The sequence below is a fragment of the Eulemur rufifrons genome, chromosome 19 (genome assembly GCF_041146395.1).
Source record: "Eulemur rufifrons isolate Redbay chromosome 19, OSU_ERuf_1, whole genome shotgun sequence".
Lineage (NCBI taxonomy): Eukaryota > Metazoa > Chordata > Mammalia > Primates > Lemuridae > Eulemur > Eulemur rufifrons.
In genome coordinates, this window is record NC_091001.1 from 52,899,739 (window position 1) to 52,925,733 (window position 25,995).

General features: G+C 38.1%; 1 protein-coding gene across 5 annotated transcripts in view; it reads right to left on the reverse strand.

The window, feature by feature from the left end:
- CTNNA2 (catenin alpha 2) overlaps positions 1-25,995 on the reverse strand; it is a 1,068,594-nt gene that overhangs the window by 715,587 nt on the left and 327,012 nt on the right. For all 5 annotated transcript variants that reach the window (XM_069493843.1, XM_069493842.1, XM_069493839.1 and 2 more), the window contains 2 exons: positions 18,297-18,416; positions 14,965-15,231 (listed from right to left, as the gene is read on the reverse strand). In XM_069493843.1, coding sequence (XP_069349944.1) covers positions 14,965-15,231; positions 18,297-18,416 — 387 coding nt within the window. The remainder of the gene's footprint in view (positions 1-14,964; positions 15,232-18,296; positions 18,417-25,995) is intronic.

Here is a 25,995-nt window from a genome sequence, read left to right on the forward strand (position 1 = left end):
GTCCCATCTGCTATCCAGGAGAAACTCACTAATTCATTTCTTCTTTCATTCAGTGTCCATTGAGAGCCTATTATGTACCGGAAGTACAATTGCTGCCACAAAATAATTCTTAAAAATGGGTTGCGGCCAGGCGCGGTGGCTCACGCCTGTAATCCTAGCACTCTGGGAGGCTGAGGTGGGAGGATCGCTTGAGGTCAGGAGTTCGAGACCAGCCTGAGCAAGAGCGAGACCCTGTCTCTACTAAAAATAGAAAGAAATGATCTGGACAGCTAAAAATATATATAGAAAAAATTAGCTGGGCATGGTGGCACATGCCTGTAGTCCCAGATACTCGGGAGACTGAGGCAGAAGGATTGCTTAAACCCAGGATTTTGAGGTTGCTGTGAGCTTGACGCCACGGCCCTCTAGCCCAGGCAACAGAGCGAGACTCTATCTCAAAAAAAAAAAAAAAAAAAAAATGGGTTGCATTCAAAAGAATAAGAATTAAAACACGTGAGCACTGTGGGCATCTACTACTGCTTTCTACTGTTCATGAAAACTCCATGTGGAAAGTCAAACATTCAAAGTTTGCTTGAAAGGTAGGAAAAATCTTGTTATTTCTGAGCAATCTGCTAACTAAGAAAGTGAAGTTTTGTCAGCTTTGTTGCCTAAATAAATGCTGTTTATCTAAGTGTGTAGTACTCATGGTTAGTATGTTCCTCTTGGTCTCTATTCCTCTAGATTCCTTCATTTGCCTACATTGCTATATACTTTATGCCATGAGAATTTCCAGGATAAGAATTATTGGCTCAAGTGTCCCACCATTTGTCTCTGTTCTGCACATGGCAGCCTATGTTGGGCCTGCATTACATGGCAGCAGGTCTGAACTGCACGAGTTTACACGAGTGACATTGTGTGAGGTTTTGAGATAGCTGTTTATTTCCTAGAGTGTTCTACTCCCATCTGGCAGCAGTTAACTGATGAGAAAATTAGCCTTTCCTTACTATAATTTACAAGGTTATGCAAGGCTTAATTAAGTAGTGCATAGAGATGGAAAATTGCTAAGGAATTACAAAGGATCCTTCCACTTTTCTTCCAGCCCATCTCTGCATACAGAGACCAGCTCTGAGTGCTAACTTTAAATTAATTATTCTTTACAATGGGAATGTAAATACTAGAAGTGACTATTTCATAGTATGTAGCAATTATTCTCAGGTAAAATTAGTCTATACACAACTGGTATTTGTATAATTGTAAATGTAAAACCATAAACAAAAACCATAATGGGCTTAAATTCCAATAAAGAACAAACTGCAGAATTAGGACTGTTGACATTAGCAAAATAGATGGAAATCAAAGTTAACAATGGTTTAGGAAACAATTTGTAAGTTTTGGGCCAAAGACTGCCACACATGATTTAGATCTTGTTTCCTAGCATAGTATTCACCAATCATGAACTTATTATTGACTTTTTTCAAGTGTGTGGGAATCTGGCCACAGTATAATACTTACGTTTGATTGCAAAAAATCTAAAATTGGAGAGTCGGTTTTGAGGGGTTGGTCAATATTAACTAGTTGTATAGTATAAACTTTGTTAAAGTAACAAATTTTGACACTTAGTATCTTAAACTTTTAACCAAAGAGGTAACCAAGGCAGTCCCACTTAAAAAACTCCCAAGGAGGTCCCCGTGGCCTCCTCTGCTCCCAGGACCATAAAAACAAGTCCACCTGCTTGTACCGAATGGGGACACTGGGAAGAGTGTCTGGCGTGAGCAGAGCAGAAGAGAGGCACAGATGCCTACAATTGTAAGAACCATAATGTTAGTGGCCATGTGAGAAAATAGGCTGGAGGGGAACAGAAGGGTGGGAGAGAAAAAAAAAAAAAAACCATTTAATAGGCTTTTGTCATAGTGAGACATGATAATCTGGCAGAATCAACTATGGTATTAATAATTACCTATCATATACGAAAACTGACCAAAGGCGGAGACTGCAATGGAATTTTCTCATCAAGGATTTTGCAGCTATATGATGGAAATAGACTTATACCTGTGTCCATAATAAAATGTGGTAAAGGCTAACAGGCAAGGTGCTAGGGTAATTGACTTTGGAAATTTCAGTGTGAGAAAAAACTTTGTTTTTAACAATTAGAACTTTTAACAATTAGAACAAGAAATTTTCCCATAATGATTTCCTCTCAATAATGTCCTGCAAAGGCAGGAAGTACATCTGCTAGCAGGCTGCCCATCTTATGCGAGTTATACTGGACAGCCTCAACTATTCGTCTCAGCTTTGAAGTTCTATGGGTCTATAAGAAAAAAAAAATCAGCATCTTAGTAACAAATTATGGTCAGAAATAAATGGATGATGCAGATATCTATCTCTGTCTCTCTTCAATGGGGATAAAAAAAGGTATCTTTAAAATGTCATGTGTTCTCTTTGTGTACACTGATCAAATTGGAAATCAAATTCTATTGCATTTTAAGTATTTCTTAAATAGAGGTTCATAAAATACTGAAAAGAAGGTTTTCAATAGCATTATCATAATCCACCAGGAAAAAATGTAACTCTATTTTGTGTTTTTTAAACACTGATATTGAGAATAGGTGAGCATGGATTAGTGTAACTTAGGTTAGTGATTACTTTATTTAACCATCTAGTTGCAAGGACAAATTTTTGTGGCTGTTACTGTCTAAAGGCAATATTTGGAAAGACTTTGTTGTACATAGAGCCTTCCATTAAGTAAATAATTCTTTTAACTAAGCAAAACTAGCAAAATTACAGGAGCTCTGGTGTCAACCTTCTATAAATCTGTAAATCTTAATGGAAAGAATCAAGGAAAGATTCTCTGCTATATGTGTCTGTGTGTCTGTGGGTGTATGTAAAATAAAGTTGATTTTACTCATTTAAAAATAATTAGGGAGTGTGTGTGTGTGTGTGTGTGTGTGAGAAAGAGAGAGAGAGTATGCAAGTACACAAATGATACAGTAAATGGAGTAAGATATTAATGATAGGTGTACCTATGTAAAGGATATATAGGCATTCTTTATGCTATTTTTATATTTGCAACAAATATTTAAGCAGTTTTGATTTTTCAAAATAATGTATTTTTTTTTTAATTAAGGAATATTAGTGATCTTTCTTCAAATCTGTGGCAGGCCTTTTTAAAACAACAATGTTCTACAGAAAACTTGTATCTGTTTTTTAGGTAAGTACTGTGATGATGACAAGATTGTTGTGAAAATGTAGGACTTGAAATCTTTGGATCATTCATTCAAATTAATTAGTGTGAAAATTCTCCATAATGATACAGTTCTCGAGTATATCACCTGAGAAGACTGAGCCATGCATTTGTTTTCAGATAAAGAAGATTCTAAACTTCCATGCAAATCTGGTCAGTTTTGCTAGGCATGGCAAGTATCTTAGGGATTCCTGCAGTTCAAACTTCCCAACTATGAATTCATTTGGATCCTCAAGTAATATGCATGGCCATCTCCTTGAAGAAATGAAGCTTAAAATATAAAGATCAAAACTTTTTACTTTGACATAAAAAATTACCAAATATGCTATGGTCTGAATTTATGCATCCCCCCGACCCCCAAAATTCAAATGTTGGAACTTAATAATACCCACATGATAGTATTAAGAGGTATAGCCTTCAGGGAGTAATTAAGTCATGAGGGTTCCATTGTAATGGGCTGGATTAGTACTCTTATAAAAGAGTCTTGAGGGGCTCCCCCGCCCTTCCACGATGTGAGGACCCAGCAACAAGGCACAACCTTCGAGGCAGAGAATGAACCCTCACCAGACACTGAATCTGCCAGCACTTACCTGGGCTCCTTAGCCTCCAGAACTGTGAGCAATAAATTAGTTATTTATAAATTACCTAGTCTAAGGCATCTTTTTATAGCAGCCCAAATGAACTCAGCCAACATGTTATGTATAATACATAATTGTGAAAGCTTATTTAAAAAAATTAAACAGATACCAAAACCGAGAAAAGAAAGGGAAAGAAAATGATACCAAGATGATCACCAGTGTAGCCCTCAGTGTCCAGGATAAGCTTAAGAATCATGATTAAAGTTATAGAAGATAACAGTAAAAGACTTTTAAACAGATGGATCCACAAATAATATTCTTCTCGTCCTTTTGGCGGATCTACCAAAGTAAGGAAACCACCAAGCCTGGGAAACACGCAGTGTCGGCTCCAAACTCCTTCACAGGACAGTTTTGGGAGAGGCAATCTTGTTGGGGTGAGACAGGACCCGTCTTGAAGCTGCATTCACATAGCAAGTACATTCTTTTACTTATCTGGAGGCATCTTTAGGGAATTAATAGAGATTATGAGGGGATAATGCCCCCTGCACCACTCTTTGGCTATACCACTAAAATTTTAAGACTTGTGTTCTTACTTTGGCTCTGAGAATAATTACTTGTGTGACATTGAACAAAGTGATCTCTCTAGAAATCCCTTCTTGCATTTATAAATTGTTTATGTAAACTAGATAATAACAGGGGACCTTTAAGTATGAATAATCTATGATTCTCTGAATCATTCAGTATTAGGAATTCTGTCTGATGTACATGTGTTATGCTCTAGTCTAGTAACTATGGATCCACCCTCAATGTGAACATGATAAATACATCACAATTGAGCAGCTTAATCCTGTAACTTTTCTCTGAGAATATTGGTGATAGAAAAGCTGAGCATCCACCAAATGTAGCACTTAACACTGTCTTTTCACACTGTTTACTTTTTCCTTATCTTTTGTGTTAGACTCTTGAAAGCAAGTGTCATGTCTTGCTATTATAATTAACTAGGGTGGTAAGAAATCATCTGGGCAGAACATGTTGTGAAAAAATGATAAACTCCTTTACATTGTGGTTCCTGGATTCATCAAGAACACCAACCTATGCCATCATTTCTTACTTTTATCCCTACTCCTTTCTGCCCGTAGCTCCTCTTCCTTCCAGGTGTACTCTGAGAAATCTTCAAAGACCACGAAGCCAGAAGAAATCTGATTTAATGTGAAGCAAAAAGTGGCTTTCACTGCATCAGAAGCTGCTGAAGCAATAAGAATTCCCAAATAGACACAAGAGAGAAACTTACATTCTTAATATTCATACTGGATTTGTGAGTATTCATGTTAAGAATCACTCTTGCACCAAGAGAGAATTTAATCTCTGTTTGAGATTTCTCCTGTGATATAGAATTGCCAAACTCTCAAGATTGCTTTATGCTTTGGCCAGACCTTCTTTGGAGGCTGTTGTGCACTAGGGTGTGGCTATGGCCAAGGGGGAGAAAACAGCATTATTATATCTATATCTACTGTCAAGTGATGTTAACAACTTTTCAATCAAGAGCTGTTCCCTGAGGCTTTTCCAGGGAATAGCTTCCACGCTGAATTTGAATGGAAGATGTCTGGCTGACACAACTATTAAGACGTAGGAGTAAAAAATATAATAAATAGCACTTATGAGTGCTTAGATTAGACACCTATCAATGTTCATTCCATAAAATTATCATAATCGTGCAGAGTCAGCATTATTATCCCATTTTATAGCTGAAGAATTAGAGGAACAGAGAGAAGAGTTATATGGTAAGATCCAAACACAAGCTTATTCTGTGTGCCCTGCATTATGCTGTCCCCTAGCCTTTAGAGTGACAGGATGACCACACTAGCTTCAGTTACGTTCTCAGTTATGTTGGGTGCCTTCCAAGCATGTGGATATATGTGGGAAACTGTTTCTCTACAGTCTAAACTCAATGAATTTAGGCAATCAGAAAAAAAATGGGCGTCAGAAAACATTTGAGTAAGTAAAGAGTAGAACTCAACAGTTTGTACAAAGTTTCCATAATATGCTATTGGAAAAGAAGTTAAGGAGCTTGGTTGAAGAGAGAGCCAAATGAGTATTTTCAGGGGGAAGGGCAGGTGTTGCATGTGTATGTGTTTACTTCCCTCTGAATCAAACTAAATCTTAGAACATTTAAATAACTACCTAGTATATCCCCAGTATTGTGCCACAGGAAGCACTCCAGAAGGAAAAGGTTTAATTCTGGAGGAATGAGTAAAGATTAGCATTACCAACATAGGAAATCACAAAAGTAAACTGAGGAATTAAATACATTTAAAGTAAGACTAAGGAATTAAACGTTTTAGATAAACCTTACTTTTCTCCACTAAAGAGTTTAGTAGACAAAAAAATGTATTTGGATCCCAAATTTTAAAGTATAACTAACAAATAAATGATAATCAAAATTATACCTGCGAACATGTTTAGATAATTTAAAATGTCATAATCACTTATATATCAGTATTCATTATTATATTTAGTCCTATTAATAATTATTTGAAATAAAAGTAAACTCAGACCTAATGAATCTGGTAGTATTCTTGAAAGTGAAAACTAATCACTGGAAAAAATACAGATTCTTATATTTTTTTCCTGTTAAAAGAAATAACATAAGATTAGAATTATAATAATTTTGATCAAATATTGATAGGGAGGCAAACAAATAGAAATTTAAATTGCAACTATAAAAAGTATTTCAAATCTTCTTCCATTATATGCTCAACAATTCTTGTAGCTCCTTATTTACTAACTGAAATGCACAAGAGAAAATTAAATTGTCTTGGGTTATTTACTTAAATTATTTAAAACAATGATAGGAAGATAGATGAGTCTATAAGAAAATACTCCTAGGTTTATAAAGCCTTAGAAAGTGAAAGCTGTTTGGATGTAAAATAGGAGGTGTCAATAATCCAGAATAAGATTTCCAGACAATAAATGAGGGATCCTGGAGAGGGAAGTGGGATAGCTCAGGAAGCAGCTACCTCAGTTGCCAGCTGACCTGCCCCACAGCCACCCAGCAGAACCATTTCAAACTCCCCACCCTGAATTGTACTTCTCTTCCTACTAACTCATCTGCATGTGCATCTGCATCCATCTTTACCACCATCCCAGGGCTAGAAACATTTCCAAAATAGATTAACAGGACTTGTCTTGTATAACACTAATGTACAAAACGTTGCCAGAAGCAGACTAAATATTTTCTGAAGGCCAGCTACATGCTGTCCACTTTCGAATTCCGTGGGTTTGGGCCCATAATGCATACTTAACTTGTGCTATATGTTTACAGGTATACGGGAACCCATTGGTGTGTTTCTTTTGGTGTGTGTTCTATTTGGCCACCAGATGTCAGTATAAGATAAAGAATGCTATATCACCACTGCTTGTTTCTAGCTAGAAAGGATAAAAAAGGCAATTTCAATGACTTTAATTTTCCAGAGTAAAGAAAGAACAGATAGGTTCAGAAGGCACTTCACTAGGAGAAGATATGGTGAACAGCTGAGAATTTCTGGGTCCTACTAATTCTCAGTTATTGATACTATGCCCTACCAGATGAGAAAGTCTGTCTCTATTTAAAAAAAATGCCTGAAAGTTTTATTTTTTTTAAAAAAGTAAAATGAACAGGCTTAGCACATAGCAGGAACTCAATAAACATGAATACCTTAACCTAAACTAGAAATATCTTAGATTTGTAGAATTTGGTTAAAGAATATTCAAAATATATTAATATAATGTCTTCATAAATGACTACGTTTTTAATAATCATATTGAATTATTAAAATCTTAAGTGAATTAAGAGCCAGAAAAAACATCAATGCAAGAACATTATATCATGGAAAAAATCAAATTTCTCACAAATGGCTAAAAGTTCTTAAGATTTCATAATTGGCATTATAAAAATGTTTGCTCTTATTAATTAACTAAAGCTTACACTATAAAACACTATTTCAATATATGAAAATCATTTAAAAGTACAATCCTCAATACCTGTTGAGTCTACCCCCTCAATATGGTTCAGATTCATCCACTTCTTCCCATTCCCACTCCAACGATATACTCCAGATATTCATAATTCCTCACCCTCATCAGTCTCCCTACTCTGCGGCTTTGCCTCTTTCCAATTCATTCTCCACTCTACAGCCACAGAGATCTTTAAACACAAATCTGACCAAGTCATTTCCCTGCTTAGATCACCAGCAACTTCCTAATACCTTCAGGATAAAGCCAAGCCCCGTGCAAGTCCTATACAGCTCTTTAGGAGCTGCGTCCCGCTTGTCCAGGATGCCTGATTTCTCACCCCCTGTGCCCCGGAACTGGATACCTTACGCACTCTCCACCCACCAAGCCACTGCATGCAATGTGTTCTTTCTGCATGAGAAATGCTCCTCTTCACATTCCATCACGTTAATTCCTACTTATCCTTTAGATATGGCTCCCTCACCACCTCCTCCAGGAATTATTCCATGATTTCACCCTTTCCCATCCCACCCTACCACACACACAATAGGTCAGCTGCATACTATCCATTTAAGTGCATGCCACAGCATTTAGGCACTGCAGTAACTGTACCTGTTTACTAAGCATTTTCTCCTTTATACTGTACACTCTTTCATTGTTGTATCTCACTTGGCACTCCGTACACTCTCAATGAGTGACCTTAGCTACCCTGTCGCTAAACTTTATCCTAAGAGATATAAAATCCAAGGCCAAGAAATGTTATCTCAGTAACCCTTGGTTGCATATAGTTATTCACAGAGTTTGGAGTAGTAGCCAGATACCTGAATCCAAGTCCTTGGACTCTTCCTGGTGTTGGCCTGCTTCTAATGGCCATTCGGTGGCAACCATTTCACAGATTTTCACCAGAGGTAATTATTAAGGAGTATTAATATAAGTATTTTAAAAAGACATAGTAATAATCCTATCTGCTAAGCATTCAAAAATAATTGGCATGAACTCAGGCAGAAAATTTCTAAGTTTGCCTGCTCCAAATTTTTAGTGCCTGAACTAGGAATCAGAGATTATTTTGCTGAAGGAAATGATTCTGGATGTGCTTACTGACCTTCATTTTTATGCATTTGCCCTCCATTTTGCTAACGGCTTTAGAGCTCTTTAGCTACATCTTACATTTTCCTCATCAGTATGTTTACAGCATTTCGATACAGCATTCTCTGCACTGCCTACCCTCATTCTAATGTGATGTAAGATATAGGAAATTTACTATCTTTATAACCTACTATGCAGGGTTCCCAGATGTCTGTAGACATCTGGGACATGTCCCAGACATGTCCCCGACTTTATAGAATGTCAAAGGATATGAGGACCGGGGTAAGACTCTCTGATAATAACTATGTCCGTTGTCACAACAAAAAGAAGTATTAGAACTGAGAAGGGACTAAGCATCTTTGCTTAGTGAAAATTTACTTTTTGAAGGAGACTTTCAGTGTTCCCTAATGTTACAGAGACCTTAGTCAATAAAGCTTTTTAAGAATCCGTGAGCCAGCCAGAACTCTGGCTTCCCCAGGAATATCTATCTGGTGCTAGTAACAATAAGAAGGAATAATTATTGTACTATCCAAAAAACATAAGAATAATATTTGGAATGGGGAGACAACAGAAAAGCTCTATCTTCTTTAGACACCTTCAGTGTAAATCTCTGAGGTCATATATTTAGGCCTCTGACCTAACATGCCTATATTGCATTTCAGTTCTCCACTGAAAATGTATTCCAGCCTCGGGTCTCCAAACCTTATTCTGGGGTACTGAATACTCTCAGGGGTCCAGCAACCTCCTCCCCATGTCCTGTTAGTGTGCTGGGCCCTGCTGTGAAGTGACTGTTGACTCTTGAACTCCTGCCGCTAAACTTCATTCTTTGGCCTGCAGCGCCTTGAATACCTGTGCATACTCAGAGGGGCCCACAATGGGGGAAAACTTTGGGCAGTGACCGCTAGAGCATGGCGCTGCTTCCCAGGGGACAGTCCTCCATCATCACAGTCAGCCTCCATTCCCCGTTCTTGCCAGCCACGGGTTCTTTCTTCCCCACCGGTTTGTCATGCAGATGTCCCGTCACTGCTTGAGCTCATATCCCAATATGAATATCCCTAATGAATATCAGGCCAGTAAGAGAATTATAATTTGATCAAGAACAGAAGAAAAGAAAAACATATTTAAAGACAAGAAGAAAACAAAGGGAGAAAATCTGAGAAGGTGGAAGCAGGTGTGAAAAATTGGTAGAAATAGGAAGGGCAACTTCTGCAGAGTTGGTATGTCAGGGTGACATTTCAGCTCAGTGTGGCTGAGAACAGATTGTCTTATTTCTCAAGTGCATATATTTAAATCTTACAAGTAATATCAGTAGTAATACAAAGAAAGAGGAAGCATGGCCAATACAGTAAAGTCCCCCCTCCCAAAGTTGAAGCATTTGAAAACTGGAAAATAAAAGCACAAAGATTTCGTGAGGGAGGGAGGGGTCCCTGGAGACCCTGGGGAGAGAATCACGAGGAGTGGGCAGGAACAGAGGGTACAATCAAGGCTAGTGGGCTGTCAAAAAAAACCAGAGTGAAAATACAAGAATATGGTATGCATAGCAGCCTAATGCTTTATTTTAATTTCTTTTTAGGGTGTAGAACAGGAATACATTTTTCTGTGGCCTGAGGGCATGGACAAGTAGAGAAGGAAAAACTGAATGTACAAGAACAAGAGAATTACTAATCAAACAAGGTCCCAGGGCAAGTGAGAGAGGAAGGAAGCAAAGTCACAAGTAGAAAGCTTAAAAGTAGAGGAATTCAAGATAATGTTTACTGTCTGACTTAAAAGAAAACAATAGTTTTTAAAAGGGAATTAGCCATAGATTATAAAGACAGCTTTATGAATGCTATCAATTTCAATTTTTTATAGCTGTAGCCTATAAAGATAGCATGAACGATGTCAATTTAAATTTTCCCAAAGCATCTTCATCTACAAAAGAGGTTCCCAAAACCATGATATAACATACTTCCCTTTCTTTAATAAAATAAAGGAAATTCTGGAGGAATAGATTTTATAGTCCTCTCTTCTCTTGAAAGTTTTCTGGTATTATAATATGATTTGCTTCTGAGGGGTCAATGCATTTTTCTTAAATATTTTCAGGATTCTTTAGTAGATAGCTTTACTAGAAAAAATTAACCATCTCAAACTGCCACATTTCAAACACAGGCTGATTTTCCATTGATTAGCAATCATTTTACTTTTTGCAGTTTTATCATTGGATACTCTCTTGACAATTTCAAGTTGTTAAAATACTGTTTTTTTCCTCATTCCCTTGCTTCATAAGTCACTACCATCAACTATTCATATAGGCAGGATAACAGTGCCAGGAAATAGGTCACTAAACATTTTTTTTTTAATTTTATTTTATTTTATTTTATTTTGAGACAGAGTCTCACCTGTTGCCTAGCCTAGAGTGCTGTGGCATCAGCCTAGTTCACAGCAACCTCAAACTCCTGGGCTGAAGCGATCCTCCTGCCTCAGCCTCCCAAGTAGCTGGGACTACAGGCATGCGCCACCATGCCTGGCTAATTTTTTCTATATATTTTTAGTTGTCCATATAATTTCTTTCTATTTTTTTAAGTACAGATGGGGTCTCATGCTTGCTCAGGCTGGTCTCGAACTCCTGAGCTCAAATGATCCACCTGCCTCGGCCTCCCAGAGTGCTAGGATTACAGGCGTGAGCCACCACGCCTGGCCTGGTCACTAAACATTGAACCACAATTATAACTACCCAGATATAAATCAATTCTTTGATTTAGAAAAATAAATGTAAACACAATAATTTTTACTCTGTTCTAACGAACTATAAAATTTTAAGCCACTTCTGCATCCAGTCTCCCATATAACTGGGATTGACACAGTCATGACTATTAATATAAAGTGTGTTTCACATTCAATTTTAAGGCATCTTAACTCTTCTGACTAGGAAAATATATTTTGTATTCTATGGTTCCTTTCACTATGGCAGCTCAAAGACATTTAACCTATTTAAATTGTCATTACACTGGAAAGCTATTAAAACAAATATCAGTAAGGGATATTGCCAGAAAAGTAAACCATAGGAAGTATAAGTGATTTTTTCACCTGCTATAATATCAATTTGTTTACTATCTGAGAATAGCATTTAGGACTCAAGACAGATGCCTGTGAATTCTAAATCAATTTCAAGTTAGCATGTCTGAAAAAAAAATTCCTCATACAACTGTAGAACAGGAATTTATAATTCAGTCATAAAATAAAAACAAATGGTATACTATTTTTAAGGACAGAATTTCAAATCTCATTAAGTACTGTCTGGTTTGTTGATATCAGAAATGATGGAAAATCTATAGTGGGTTAATTACTTTATAGTCTGTAAATTCAGTACTATTTCACTAGAATTACAACCTTTGAGAAAGTACTGAAATTAAATTGCATTTACTAAATGAAAATTTTTAGAGAACTACACCAAGTGGAATTACTGTTTCTGAATTACAATTCAGACAGCTCCACATGTTGATTTATGTTAATCTCTGAAAAATAAAATTTTAAATATTAGGTAATGCTTTATGTAATTTTCATAGCTTGAGAACAATATACATTTAATAATAATATATTACTTAGTTAATATGCTTAGCTATTATTATATAAATTACCTCACTAGTATGTAATATACTTAGTATTATAATTTGTAATAAGTAATACAATTTATATATAATATATAAAATTAATAAAATATAATTAGTGAAATAGTTAATATACCATGTTTTCTATCTAACTTTTTACAACTATTACTGTTTCAAATACACCATATTTTATAAAAGCACCTTTGAGAGTTATATTCATATGTTAACCTTCCAAAGCCTTGTTTGTCAAACATGAGAAGTTATCACAGCAGTATGAGAAAACTGTTGAACATTCAATATGCTGATATACTTGGCTAATAGATTCTCCCCACATGGCCTCAAGTTTGATTTTATGAATCCAAAGCCTTTTGCAATACCACAGCGATGTTTACAATGAAAATGATCTGGAAACAGAGAGAACATAGGAAGGAAGCTGGAGTTGTCACGCTCTCGGACAGAAGGTGGCAGCAGCTGAAGGCTCTGGACTGTCCTTCCCCAGCATTGTCTCTGAGCTTAATACTTCACTCTCAACCACCTCCTCGCGCAGATTTGATTGCTTGCCTTCGGTTATTAAATAAATTACTACTATAATAATGTACTTGTGTAAAAATCTGACTAAATAACTCATCTATTCTTAAGTAATTTTAATAAGCAACATTTCATAATATAATTTTCTATTTGAGATTATTTATAATTTTTTGCTGTTTGACTGATAAGTCACTTTGTGTTGTAATGTACAATTTTCAAATGAACATAGCATGATGACGTTTTAATATCTGAGTGCATGATCTGTTCATTTTCTTTTAAAAATACAGGCTCATCCATTCTTTATTCCAGAAAAAAAAAGAAAAAAACCTTTATCATTACTGTCAAGTTCCAAATCAAGCCTCTTAGATTAGGATTGCCTGAGCATAGTAAAAATTGATAGGGTCAACAGTTCTCCTGCCCAGAGGAGAAGAGTTAAACTTATTGAAGAGTTAAACTTGTCCCTCAGTAAGGTAATATAATTTTCTTTTTTAGGTCTTGCACATTTATATCAGACTTGTTTCTAGCATGCATAAGGAAATTAAATTAAATAATAAAATAAAGTTAACAAATAATTTTTATTGTTTATTTTGTGAATAGTATCTCTTTTCTGATTATTCTATTTCATTTTGCATTGTGGAAATCTAGTGACTTTAGTATGTGTATTTTATCAAAATAAACATTATTTTGAACCCTTTCATTATTTTCCATGGGTTTTTAGTGAAATTTTGTGAATACAATTACATATTATTAAGTTCCAATTTCCATGGTAAATGTTTTAAATTTATTATCATGTTTAACCCTTACAAAAAAACCTTAGGACATAGTATACCATTTATGTTCAAAATACATACATTTTAACTGACTGTAAAAATAAGGAAAAGAGGAGAGGCCCCTGTGAAAAATGCAAAGAACTCTCTGAAGATAAAGTATTACAGTTATTCCTCAATTACATCATCCATCTCCATGCCTTGAACAACCATTGCTTTCTCCTGATCGTTTCTTCCAGCAGTAGCTGTCATTTCTTGCCAAAAATTTGTGTCAACATATCCAAAAGCAAGCTCATCATCTCTCTCCACAGCCATTAAGTAACCTATTTGTCTCCTATGAATTTCTGTAACATTGTGTTTTATCACTTAAATCACTTATAAGTGGTGTTTGGTACATTCTTCCTCCCTCATCTCCCCTGCAGGAAAATATAACCCTAGTAAGTACTTGCTTTATTTATAAACTTATTTATAAATAAAGCATCTAAACTTATTTATAAGCCTTTGTAGGCTCTCATTGATCACAAGATAAATAAACTTCCACCTTTTCCCAGGTGGGCCCATATTCTGACCCAGGGGAAGCGAAGGCTGTCATCCTGCGGTGCAGACAACACACAACCTTGCCACTTCGATGCCCTGAATGTGGCCCAGGCACAGTGAGCGATCTCCAACTGCCTCCCTCGTCAGGACACACCTCCAGAGACAGCAAGTGCCCAATGTGGGTCTTTCATGGGACTAACACAGCCACTCCCCAGAGAGGCCATTCCTAGGAAGACCAGGATTCTGTGTGATTTCAGAGTGCAACAGAGTTGGTCATTGATTTAAAATGAAGAAATTGAAGGCAGTTCTTCACCCAGGCACAACGTAAAGGCAAGCTACACCTAGGCTGCCCATAACATTTGTCCCTTTAGTAATAAAGATGATCACCCAAATAATGAGCTGTCCCTGAAATAGCCTGTGGGGTATCCTATTGACCTGGAAGGGATTAGATACTCTTAAACCTAGTTGTCAGTTTCTTTATAGACAAGTAATTATTGGCTCTGCCAATATTTTAGATTACTAATAACAAGTACATTATACGGTTTATCTACACTATCAGAAGGCTCCAAAAGGGAAAAAACAATGTATACTATTGTGGTGGCCCTTCATCTCCAATACATATTTTTCAATGCCAGCGCACACCCCGCTGTGTACCTGACCCAGATACTTACATCAAACTCATTCAGAGCCGCAGCCAGCTCGCCGATGCCCGTGTGGCCTTTGGCTTCGTCAGTGGGCGAGGTAGCTTGGGCAGCATTGGAGATGCCAGCAATGGCCTCCTGCACTTGTTTGAACACATAATCTCGGTTGGCTCTTGTGGCAGCAACATCTGGATGGCGGAGAAACGCCTGGGAGGCCGTGTACAGCATTGTGGCGTTCTTCTTCAGAGCCCCTCGGGCGGCCGCCATCTCGTCCCTACAGTGAGGGTCCTTCAGCTCCTGTGTGCACAACACATGAAACCTGTCACATGCATGAAGTTTGCATGGAAGTGTCCACTACAGAACTTAAGAGTTACAGGCTGTTAGAAACACGTGGAACTTTAGAAAGCATCTACTCTCCCTTGTGCTCTCTTTAGCTGCCAGGATTTTACGTATGTTGTTCTTTCTATGTGAAACATCTGAGCTTTCCTTCCTCACCCTACCCTTGGATCTGACAGAGTTTCACTTACCTGGCAGGTCCTCCACCCAGCTCTTTAAGCTACCTCTCCTTCCATCTGTTCCTACAAGACACTGTTCCTCTCCTGTCATTTACACTCATATTTTTTGTATTGATGTATTTAAGCATATATTTCCTTTCTATACTGTATCTCTAGTGACAGCAGGGATCTGTGTCTATCTTGTTCAGTGGCTCTTTAGTCATTACCATGATATCTGGCCCACAAGAGACATTCAATAAGTATTGCTGAAAAAATGCAGAACCCAGGCCACCAACTAGGTAAGTGGATTGCATGGATCAAAGAGTTAGTTATCAACAGATGGAAAACCTGAACTTCAGCCTTCTGAGGCCATTTGCTTCCGTATTCAATTACAATTACTAACATGGGAAACCAAACTTCTGATTTCTGCTCAACACATCAACACCACTTCATTATCATTTTCAGAATAGGATTTTTTTTAACTGCCTCTAATGGCAGCTCACCATGGAGTTCGGAGAATAGAAAATAATAGGCTAAAGATGATTTGTTTTCCTCATTTTGGATATCAAATAATACCACTGGGGAGTCTTTATTTTCAGCTTTAAAGAATATTGTTAAGAAAAATGTTGGCATCAGTTTTTAGAAATTTTAAAGGCAGCGCTGCTCTCTGAGAGCCACGTAGGACTGCTGGCTGAGTATCTCGGGGAGAATATTCTTCCAGCTTTAAAACATCAGTAAAGAGTACTTGGACCACTGAGGTTCTCTTCCTATTTGCTCATTTGGTGCAGGATAGATAGATGACCTGGCAACAACGAATTGCATCTTCGCTTTTGTTGGTGAAAATAATTCCTGGATAAGCATGTTATATTTGCTATTTAGGATTGTCAAGATAAATTGAGAATAAATGATAAACAATTAACTGAACCATCTATTCTCTTTTGGTTAAGCACTAAAAGATTTATCCCAGCCAACACAATTTATAAATTGGGATTATTTAATTTGAGCCCTAGCGATGGAAACATAGGTAACAAACATCTGTGTTCTCTGTGCAAGACAATGAGCTGGGCACAGGAGGTAGGTTTCTCCTAAATAGTCATGAGGGGCCTTATTAACCTCTGAAACACCTGGACCAGAAATTATATTCCTGGATATATATGCTTAAAAAATAAAAATAAATTATGGAAGTGAAAAATAGGGGTGGGAAATTCTCTCCATAAAGATGTCTGAAGAAACATTCTTCAATCATAAGAGAAGAACTGGAAACAATCTAAATGTTGAAGTATGAAGAATTGGTTCAATAAACTACCAAAACATTCATTCGATGGACTATTTATGTGGTCATTAAAAATATTATACTTTCCAAAAAGAAATAGCATGGATAATACTTACAAGATAAATGAAAAAGCAGAACACAATATGCACACTTGTACGTACAGTTTATAAATACGTACAGATTATAAATATTCTAAAATGTGAAGATAAATAACTTAAAGACAATATACCAAAATTTCAGTACCATTTTTTTTGTGGGTGGTAGAGTGTTATGTGTGTTTCCCCCCCCTCCATTTCTGTTCTACTATTTTTTAAAATTTTCTCTAAGGTCTCTCTCTTCTGGAGCAGGACACCTTTCTCTTCCTCCCCTTAGAATCCAAACTCTAGGCTCTTCATCCTTTGGACTTTGGGGCTTGCACCGGCGGCCTCCTGGGCCTTTCTCTCTCTCTCTCTCTCTTTCTCTCTCTCTCTTTAGAGTAAATTTGCTCCTACCCATTTACATTTGGCTACCATACATGACTCTTTTTGAACAAAGAATTCTGCTGATAAAAAAAAAATTAAACAATCACATAAACTAAAATCATGTTTATGTGCCTGTCACATAAAGAACTAGACCTTAGTCAAGTTTGTAATACCAGCATCACTGGAGCCTGGCACAGAGTGAACACTCAACAAATGTTTGTGCAGTGGAACTTTCCAGTTGGCCATAGAGAAACTTAGAAACTGGGAATTGCCCAAAATGTTGAAGAATTCTGGGAGTGGTCAAGAGGGTGGGTGAAAGAATTTTAACAGACCCTTCCTCATTTGGAGATATATTTTCTAGGAAGAAAGAAGAACATACTCTTAAAACACTGTCAAAGGAACCGCTGAGCTAAAGCCAGCCCTCGGAGCATGCTCTTAAGGAACAAAATTCTATGGTACCCAAGGAGCAAACAGAGCTGGCTGAGTGTGAGGGTGCTCTCTCCAGACAAAGGGGAGGCAGGAGAGATCCCAGGTCACACACTACCAGAGGGTCTCATGCTCACCTGTGTTCTTCCTTGCCTTTCTTCCCTCCTTCCCTCCTTTCCCTCTCTTCCCTCCTTCCCTCTCCCCAGTGCTCGCCAGCTCTGTCTCTGCCTTTCCTCTCATTTTGTTCATGTTTTTGTCCTGTCTTTCATAAAAGTTTCACTCCATTTGCTGCATATCCTGGGTGTGCATATGTGTGGTAGTGTCCACAGGGCTCGGAGATAAACAGTGAGAGCAAAGCATGACATCCAGAGAGTGACCACAGCAACACCACACGGTTTAATTTTTTCGATTTGACTTGGGAGCTATTTCTACAATGGACAGAAGGTTAGATTGTGGTGGGGCTAGCAGGGCAGTTCCCACCAGTGAAGCAGGTGGTCTGTGGCTAGTATAGGCAGGGGCCAAAGGGTACCCCAGGGCACACTGTGGTATCACAACTTGCCCCAGCAAGAAATAGTCTTTGTGATCACAGGTTCTTAGAGCATTTGATAGTAAGTGGATGCAATTGATCCACTGTTCAGGGCTACAAAGCTACAAGGTTCTTTAAACACATTCATTTTTTCCCCTTAGCATTTCCAAAATCTTTCCCACCTGTTGTCTTCTTGCTGCTACATAGTTAAGTTTCACCATTTCTTTTCCAAACTCTTTAAAGCGGTTTGCAAGGTCTTGCTCATTGGTAGCATTTTTGACAGCTTCCAGGGCCTCCTCCACCTCAAGTGATAAAAAAAAATATATTTATAAGTGGATAATATTTAAGTATTATTAAACATATTACAAATGGTAATTTGTAAGAAAAAAGCCACAAAACATTAATATTGAAAATTTAAATGAAATAACAAGAGAAAAGTACCCCCAATAATCATTTATAGTCAGATTAAACATTTGTCCAAGATTTACAGAATATTTTGTATATAAAGGACAATAATTGCTGAACTCTTGCAGCACATAAAAATCTTGTTTATTGTATTTTATTGAACAACGATTTTGATAAGGAATGTAGACTTCTAATTTAAGTAGACATACTAAGAAAACATATTTAAGAAAAAATATTAATATGAAATTTTAGAACAAATTCTAGAAATCTTTAGAGGAGGAAGTAGTTCACAAATAAAAATTGGAGAAACTCCTGGGCTGCTGAAAATTTGGGACAGCTTGAATCTGCCACCAATTTTGACATATCTAAATCTGGGACTTAAGTGGTTGTAATTTTAAGCAGAGTTTATGCCTCACCATCCAATGGAAAGAGGAAATATTGAGCCCCTAGAAGCAAGTATTTGAATTTTCATCACCACATGAAGGGGACATCAATTGTTGTGGAATGAGGGACAAAATGACAGCAAGCATGCTGCCCTAATGATGTGCTATGCTTCCAAATCCATGAAAACTGTCTCACTGAACTTGTCCAAAATGGCACTCAATCTGAATTGTGAATGTCACCAAAATCATTTTATAAATGATTCAAATATTTGAGAGGTACTAAAGTTTCCTCCCCTCCAAAATGATTTTAAATTTAATATGATGTGAAAATTTCCACAATTGGTAAACCTTGACATTTATAATATCTGTGGACTTGAGTAAAACTAAAATTAAGATACTGTAGTGGAATAATCCACTAAGTCATTTTCATTCAAGTGGCAGCTTTGTAGAAATAATTTCACCAATGGAAATGGCCAAGAACACAGTCCTGAGTGAATAAGGCACAAGGCAGTTACATGTTTGCAAAATCGAATGTTCTTGAACATCAAGGTGGTCTGGGAGAGAAGCCCCCAACTAGCACAGGCTGCTCAGAGAGGAAGCAGGAAAGGAGAGAGAAGGCAGCTTTGAAAGAGTAATGAGAATTGCAGGGAATATTTGGGCAGAATTCAGATGGGCTCTTGTAGTTTCAGGCAAATTAAAACACAATATATAGAGAGTTCATTGACAATTCGGAAATACAAATGACTACTAAAATGACTGATAATAACCATAGACTAACTCAGATCTGAACTGTAGAGATGCACCATTGTGTAAGCTTGACACAATCACAAAGGTGGCTAATACAACTTCCCAATCAAGTTTCACTGAGTGAAGGAAGAGAATAGTGTATCTAAATCAGCGATAATGAATGTCATCAAGCCTTTTATCCCACAGATATAATACCATTCAATTTACCAAATAGGCTACCACATTTTAGTAAGAAAAGAGTTGTAGCAAGCAAGGGAAGTTATTTAGAATGATGGTGGTGGGGCATCAATCTAGATGCCACGTAAAATTAAGTTTCCATTCTCATCTTCTATGGAAATTCTGCATCTTTTTTTCTTCCTAATTATAAAACTATAAAATGACGATGTAACTCCTCAATATTAGTCACTTCCAAGTCCTATTCAGGCTCTAATAATGCTCAAGTTGTATGTTAGGTGGATTTTTAGGCACAAGTCAAATTATATTTTATGGTATAGAATGGCACATTTAAAACATTTTCATAGTTTAATGAGAACCTTGTACCTCAAATCTTTAAAACAACCAATCAGTGATGTCTTACATTCTAATAGATTTATAATCATGTTAACTTGGCTATCAACAGCATCATTGAGAGGAAAGTTCTTGGCAGTTAATTTGTTCCTGCTGCTTATTTGAGATGTAGATTTTTTTCTCAGGACATAAAAACTGGTTCCAGGGAAGAGCAAAATAATTATCTCAGAGGGAGCTAAATCCTGAATTTGTTTTCTAACATATAAAAAACAAGTTTCTTAACAGTTGTTAATCAGACCAATTTGGAATATTTATTTTGCTGTGTTACACATAACTTATTTTCTCATTGGTTTTCTCTGAAGAATCCAGATGTCAGTTTGAATTTGTACTTATAATTCAACGAAGTGCTTTTGAAAAGGAATACCAATGACGGGGTCTACTTGTGTACAGTTAAACTTAGTTATACACGGAACTTGAATCTAGTAGGATCTGAGAAGTCACCTAGTCAAAAATTTTCATATAGTATCATGATTCAGAATCTGTCCAAGATCCCACAGAAATGGAGGGAATAGAACCAAAGTCTGGATTATGGGCACACCCTTCAAGTAGAAAGACAGCTGAGAGATGGAGATGGATGTATGGATACATCTAGCTATGTATAGATAGATCGATCGATCAAATGGTGAAGGGAACAGGGAGAACGAAGAAAAAAGAAGTTCAGTGACCAGACACTTTTAACAACTCAAAATTAATATAAAAATAAAGCTTTTATTTTTGAACAGAGCCAATGATTTTCTGCTCTTTCTGGGCAGCTGGAGAAAGGAAATTGACTCTGTGAGCCACACAAATGTCTTGCTCTCAAACCTTCGCTGTCCATTCATGAGTTCAGGGATCCCAGCTGAGAAAAGTGCAGTTTTTATACATGAGAAAAGCCTGGGACACTTATAACACAAGTTGTTACAAGAATTAAAGCAGATAAGAAATACAAAATATCAAATGCTGGCCGGGCGCGGTGGCTCACGCCTGTAATCCTAGCACTCTGGGAGGCCGAGGTGGGCGGATCGTTTGAGCTCAGGAGTTCGAGACCAGCCTGAGCAAGAGTGAGACCCCATCTCTACTAAAAATAGAAAGAAATTATATGGACAGCTAAAATATATATAGAAAAAATTAGCCGGGCATGGTGGCACATGCCTGTAGTCCCAGCTACTTGGGAGGCTGAGGCAGTAGGATCGCTTAAGCCCAGGAGTTTGAGGTTGCTGTGAGCTAGGCTGACGCCACGGCACTCACTCTAGCCAGGGCAACAGAGCGAGACTCTGTCTCAAAAAAAAAAAAAAAAAAAAAAATATCAAATGCTTAGCAAAGTACCTGGCAAGAATTGGGAGCTCCTTCAATAGAGATACTGATCTGCTGCACAGTATCTGCCTCAGGGGGAAAAAGTTTCTTAATAATTTTGAAGAGGAAGGTCTTCATCTTACTCTTGGAATGTCTGCAGGTGACAGGGGCCCTGGGAGGAGTGGAAGGAAAGCTGCAGAGAGCATACAGGCAGCAGGATGATCATGATGGCTCTGAGAAGGGTGCTGGTGCCAAGGGCAGAGCTCTTTGATACGGGGGAGGTTTGGAAGATGCTTACATCCTGGATTGGGAAATGATTCCCAGTGAGCTGACACAAAGGAACCTCTCAGGGGCAGCTGTCACACCCTTCCCCGTTAAAAATGCCCTCATGATCTTGGACACTACAGACAGGCTGGGCTTATGAACACCAAAGTAAGAACACTTTGCTGAACCATGTATTCCGCCCTTAATATTTTCAGCATAGATAAAGCTGAAAAGACTGAAACTTCTAGAAAAGACAGTAAAATTTGTTCCCTAATTAGTGGGTTTAGATATTATTTTCAGAGCTTGCCACTGAAAACTCTTAAAATCTTAGTCTTCTCATGGGCTTGTTCAAAACAGCACAGACCCCCATCCCTAAAGCAAGCCTGTCTGCCACTATTATTTAGTCTACAGCTGTGTCAAGTTGTTTGAGATAGTCTTTCAATCAGTCTCTAATTTTCCTAGTTGAAATTGCACTTATTTACTTCAATATGAAATAATGTAGCCTGAGAATTCAATTTTTGTATTTATGAAGCACTTGGAATGAGGCAGGCTGGCATACGGGATGGGGTAGTGTTGGACTGAGGAGTCTGATCCCTCCCCCAACCCCCGCACTGTGTGGTCTGGTTCCCTCGTCAACATTTACTGACCATACCGGTGCCAGAAATCATTGTTCTTATGATCATCATATCTGTTTGGACAGACTGACACCTCATTCCAGGGTTCTTGGTATTCAGCTGATCGGATTTTAAATGACACTGATGAAACTATTTAATTCGGACATGTGAATGAATGAATGAATGAATGTAACACCCTACATCTAATTACTGTACTTATTTAGCCATATACTCTGGTTTGACCATGAGTGTCTCAACATTATCACACTTTTCTCTTTCTGCCTCCTACAGATAGTTGGCCTTCTTGATTAAATATTCTCTTTTCTTGATAAGCTGGCTCCTTTTTGATGAAAATTTTTGCTTATTAACAAGTGAAGAACAAAGTGATTTCATCAGAAAGCAAGAATGCTTAAATGCTAGTGTAATTTATTCTTAAAGTATCGTGTTTTACAAAGCACAGTAATATAGTTTATGACATATTTCCAAAGTTATTTTCAATTTGTGCAAGAAAAATGATAACAGCCAGTGTCATCAAGTACTTATGACATTCCAGACATCATTCTAAATCGATGGTCCCCAGTCTTTTTGGCACCAGGGACTGGTTTGATGGAAGACAATTTTTCCACAGACTGGGAGATGGGAGGATGGTTTGGGGATGATTCAAGCACATTACACTTATTGTGCAGTCAAACCTCTCTGCTAATGATAATCTGTATTTACAGCCACTCCCCAGCACTAGCATCACTGCCTCAGCTCCACCTCAGATCATCAGGCATTAGATTCTCATAAGGAGTGCAAAACCTGGACCCCTCTCATGCACAGTTTACACTAGGGTTCACACTCCTATGAGAATCTAATGCCGCTGCTGATCTGACAGGAGGCGGAGCTTATGTGGTGATGCAAGTGATGGGGAACAGCTTTAAACACAGATGAAGTTTTGCTTGTTCGCCTGCCACTCATCTCCTGCTGTGCAGCCTCCTTCCTAACAGGCCACCGACTGGTATCGGTCTGCAGCACAGGGGGGTTGGGTATTGCAGTTCTAAATAGTTTACAGATATCTTATTTAGTCCCCAAAAGTAGCTCTTTGAATTTGATAGTTTTCTTAGTCCCACTTTAAAGAGTAGAGACTGAGATCAGAGCAGAGGAGTTACACAGTTGTCAGAGGAATCTCAGCAGGTAAGTGCAGGAGCCTGGCTTTGACCCTGGGTAGCTTGCTCTGGAGCCCATGCAATGGGCTATGCTGCATTGATTAGAAAGCTGATGGAGTCTGGATTTGGATTATACTGACCTGCAGATTTTGAATGCTCATTAAGAGCCATGCCCTATGTGATCAGTCTCCCAGTTGTAGTCATTCTACATACTTATCTTGAATATCTCTACAAACCTACTTTTTCACAATACACACTGCCATTGTCTTAGTCAGTTTTTTATTCTTTCATTGGCCTGGAAAATTTCAACAGTCTCTTTATCTGTCCCTCTTCTAATTCTTTCTCCACACTGCTACCAAAATTATTTTTCTAAATCACGAATCTGATTCTAACCCTTAGTACTACTCAATGGCTTCCACATAATCTGTATGTAAAATACAAACTAATTGTCATGTTTTCCAAGACCTTCTACAACAGGAATCTCTCTGGCCAACTGTGTTATTGCCTCTCCCTATCTTATCCTCTACGCTCCAGTGACAGAATTGAACATTCCAAGACTCCTCACTTGATCTCTTGCCTTTATTCTTTCCTTGGTTTGTGAAGCTCTCTGTAGTTGAAGTCTGTTGCCCGACCTGAATCCCTCTCCTTTCTTATGGCAATTACACCCTATTTCCCTCAGTAACACACTCTTTCCCTGCACAGGTTATCAAATCCAAATTCACCCTTTCTGCCTGCACTGTGAAAATATGACTGGGCCCTTGAGATATTATTTCTTTTCCAGGTGGCCTAATGTTAAGCTTTGTCAGTAGAGAGTGCTAGACAGACACTGCAGGAGGAAAGGGCTTTGTGTCCTGCTCTGGTGTGCTCCCTCCACAGGCTCCTGCAGCAGGGGTAGCTTTTCCAGCACCAGGTGGCCAAGGCCTTCCCTCCATGCGCTCCCCTTGGGCAATTTTGCAGCAGAATGCCTCCAGAGTCATACCATTCTTGTGAGTAACTTTCCTCAACACCCTAAAGGGCAGATTTCAGCAAGTTTCATTTCATCATGTGGCAACTCTGTGACATCTCTGTCATCATGTGGCCCTGGGCTGTGGCCCTGGGCTGTGCCCTGCCCCCGGCACCATCTGGATCTCAGCCCTGGTAGGGCGGGGCCTCCCTGGAGTGCTCTAGCCCATCCACAGGGGCAGCCGCTGCCATTCCCATATTCTTACTTCTTATGAGCCAATCCCTTGTTACTCCAACCTGCTATTACAGTTAGGAATTCTTTATATTAAACTCTCCCTGTTTAAATTACCTGTGTGGTTTTGTCCTCATTGTTAGACAGAAAGATATACAACCCAACACTTTTTGTGGTGCCAACTCTTTCCAATGACCCCCAACTTTCAGCTCCCACCTTCAGGCTTGGACTTGTGACTAAGTCTGTTCAGTCCAGGCCTGGTGATGAGCTCAGAGAAAGGCAAACCTCATTTAGCTCAATGAGACCCAATCTTGTGACTGCCCTCTCCCAGCCACATCATCCTTTCTTATATTACCCTGAACTGCCCAACAATACAGTTTGGTTGAATTGATCCCATCCCCAGCTTGGGGTGGAAGGAGAGGAGGAGCCCTGACTATGTTAAATAAGAAATCAGTATATTCTATTCCCCTCCAATAATTAACTGCGAGATATGCACATGACTCAGAAGCCAATTGGGGCTAATAAGATTGTGAAACTTTTGTTTGTGCTATCCTTACTCTAGGAGCATGTAACCTTAAGATTGGTTGGCAGCCATTTTGAGACCATGAGGAAAGGGCCTATCAGCAAACAAATCCCCCAGTGAAGAAAAGGAGAGAGAAACCTTGTCTTTGTCACACTTTTGCACCTTGATCAAGCCTTGCCTGAAGCTATTGCTTCTGGACTTTTAGTTAGTGAGCCAACATATTCCCTTAAAAAAAAAATCACACACAGTTGAATTAAGTTATTTGTAACTGAAAGCATTCTAATGATATTTTCCTTCTCGGTGAGACTATAGCATTATGCATACTTTCCCACATGCACTGCACTCTTTCCTAATGTCCTAATGTCTTCCTCCCACTGGCCCATAAGGTTTTGAAGGCAGGAGTCTAGTCTTCTTCATCCTTGAAGTAATATATCTTGACATAATGTTTTGTCTACAGTGAGCACCCAGTAAATATTTCTTGAAAGTATAACTGAATAAATAAATCATGAACAATCCAGCTGCATGAAGCTAATGTCATGATAGCTCTGACAGAAAAGATATGCTAAGAACTGGGGCTGCATTTTCTACATTTATAATCAGAGACAAGGCTGTGTTATACGAGCTGACTGTTGGTATTCAAACACAAGAGCCACATTAGAACTACAGGACTAAACTGCAAATTATACAGAAATAATAAGCTACTGAGGTTGCACAAGACGATTTGATGCCAAAATCACAAAAAGCTATAGGTAATGTTGAGATCATCATGTCTCATCAATGCCCC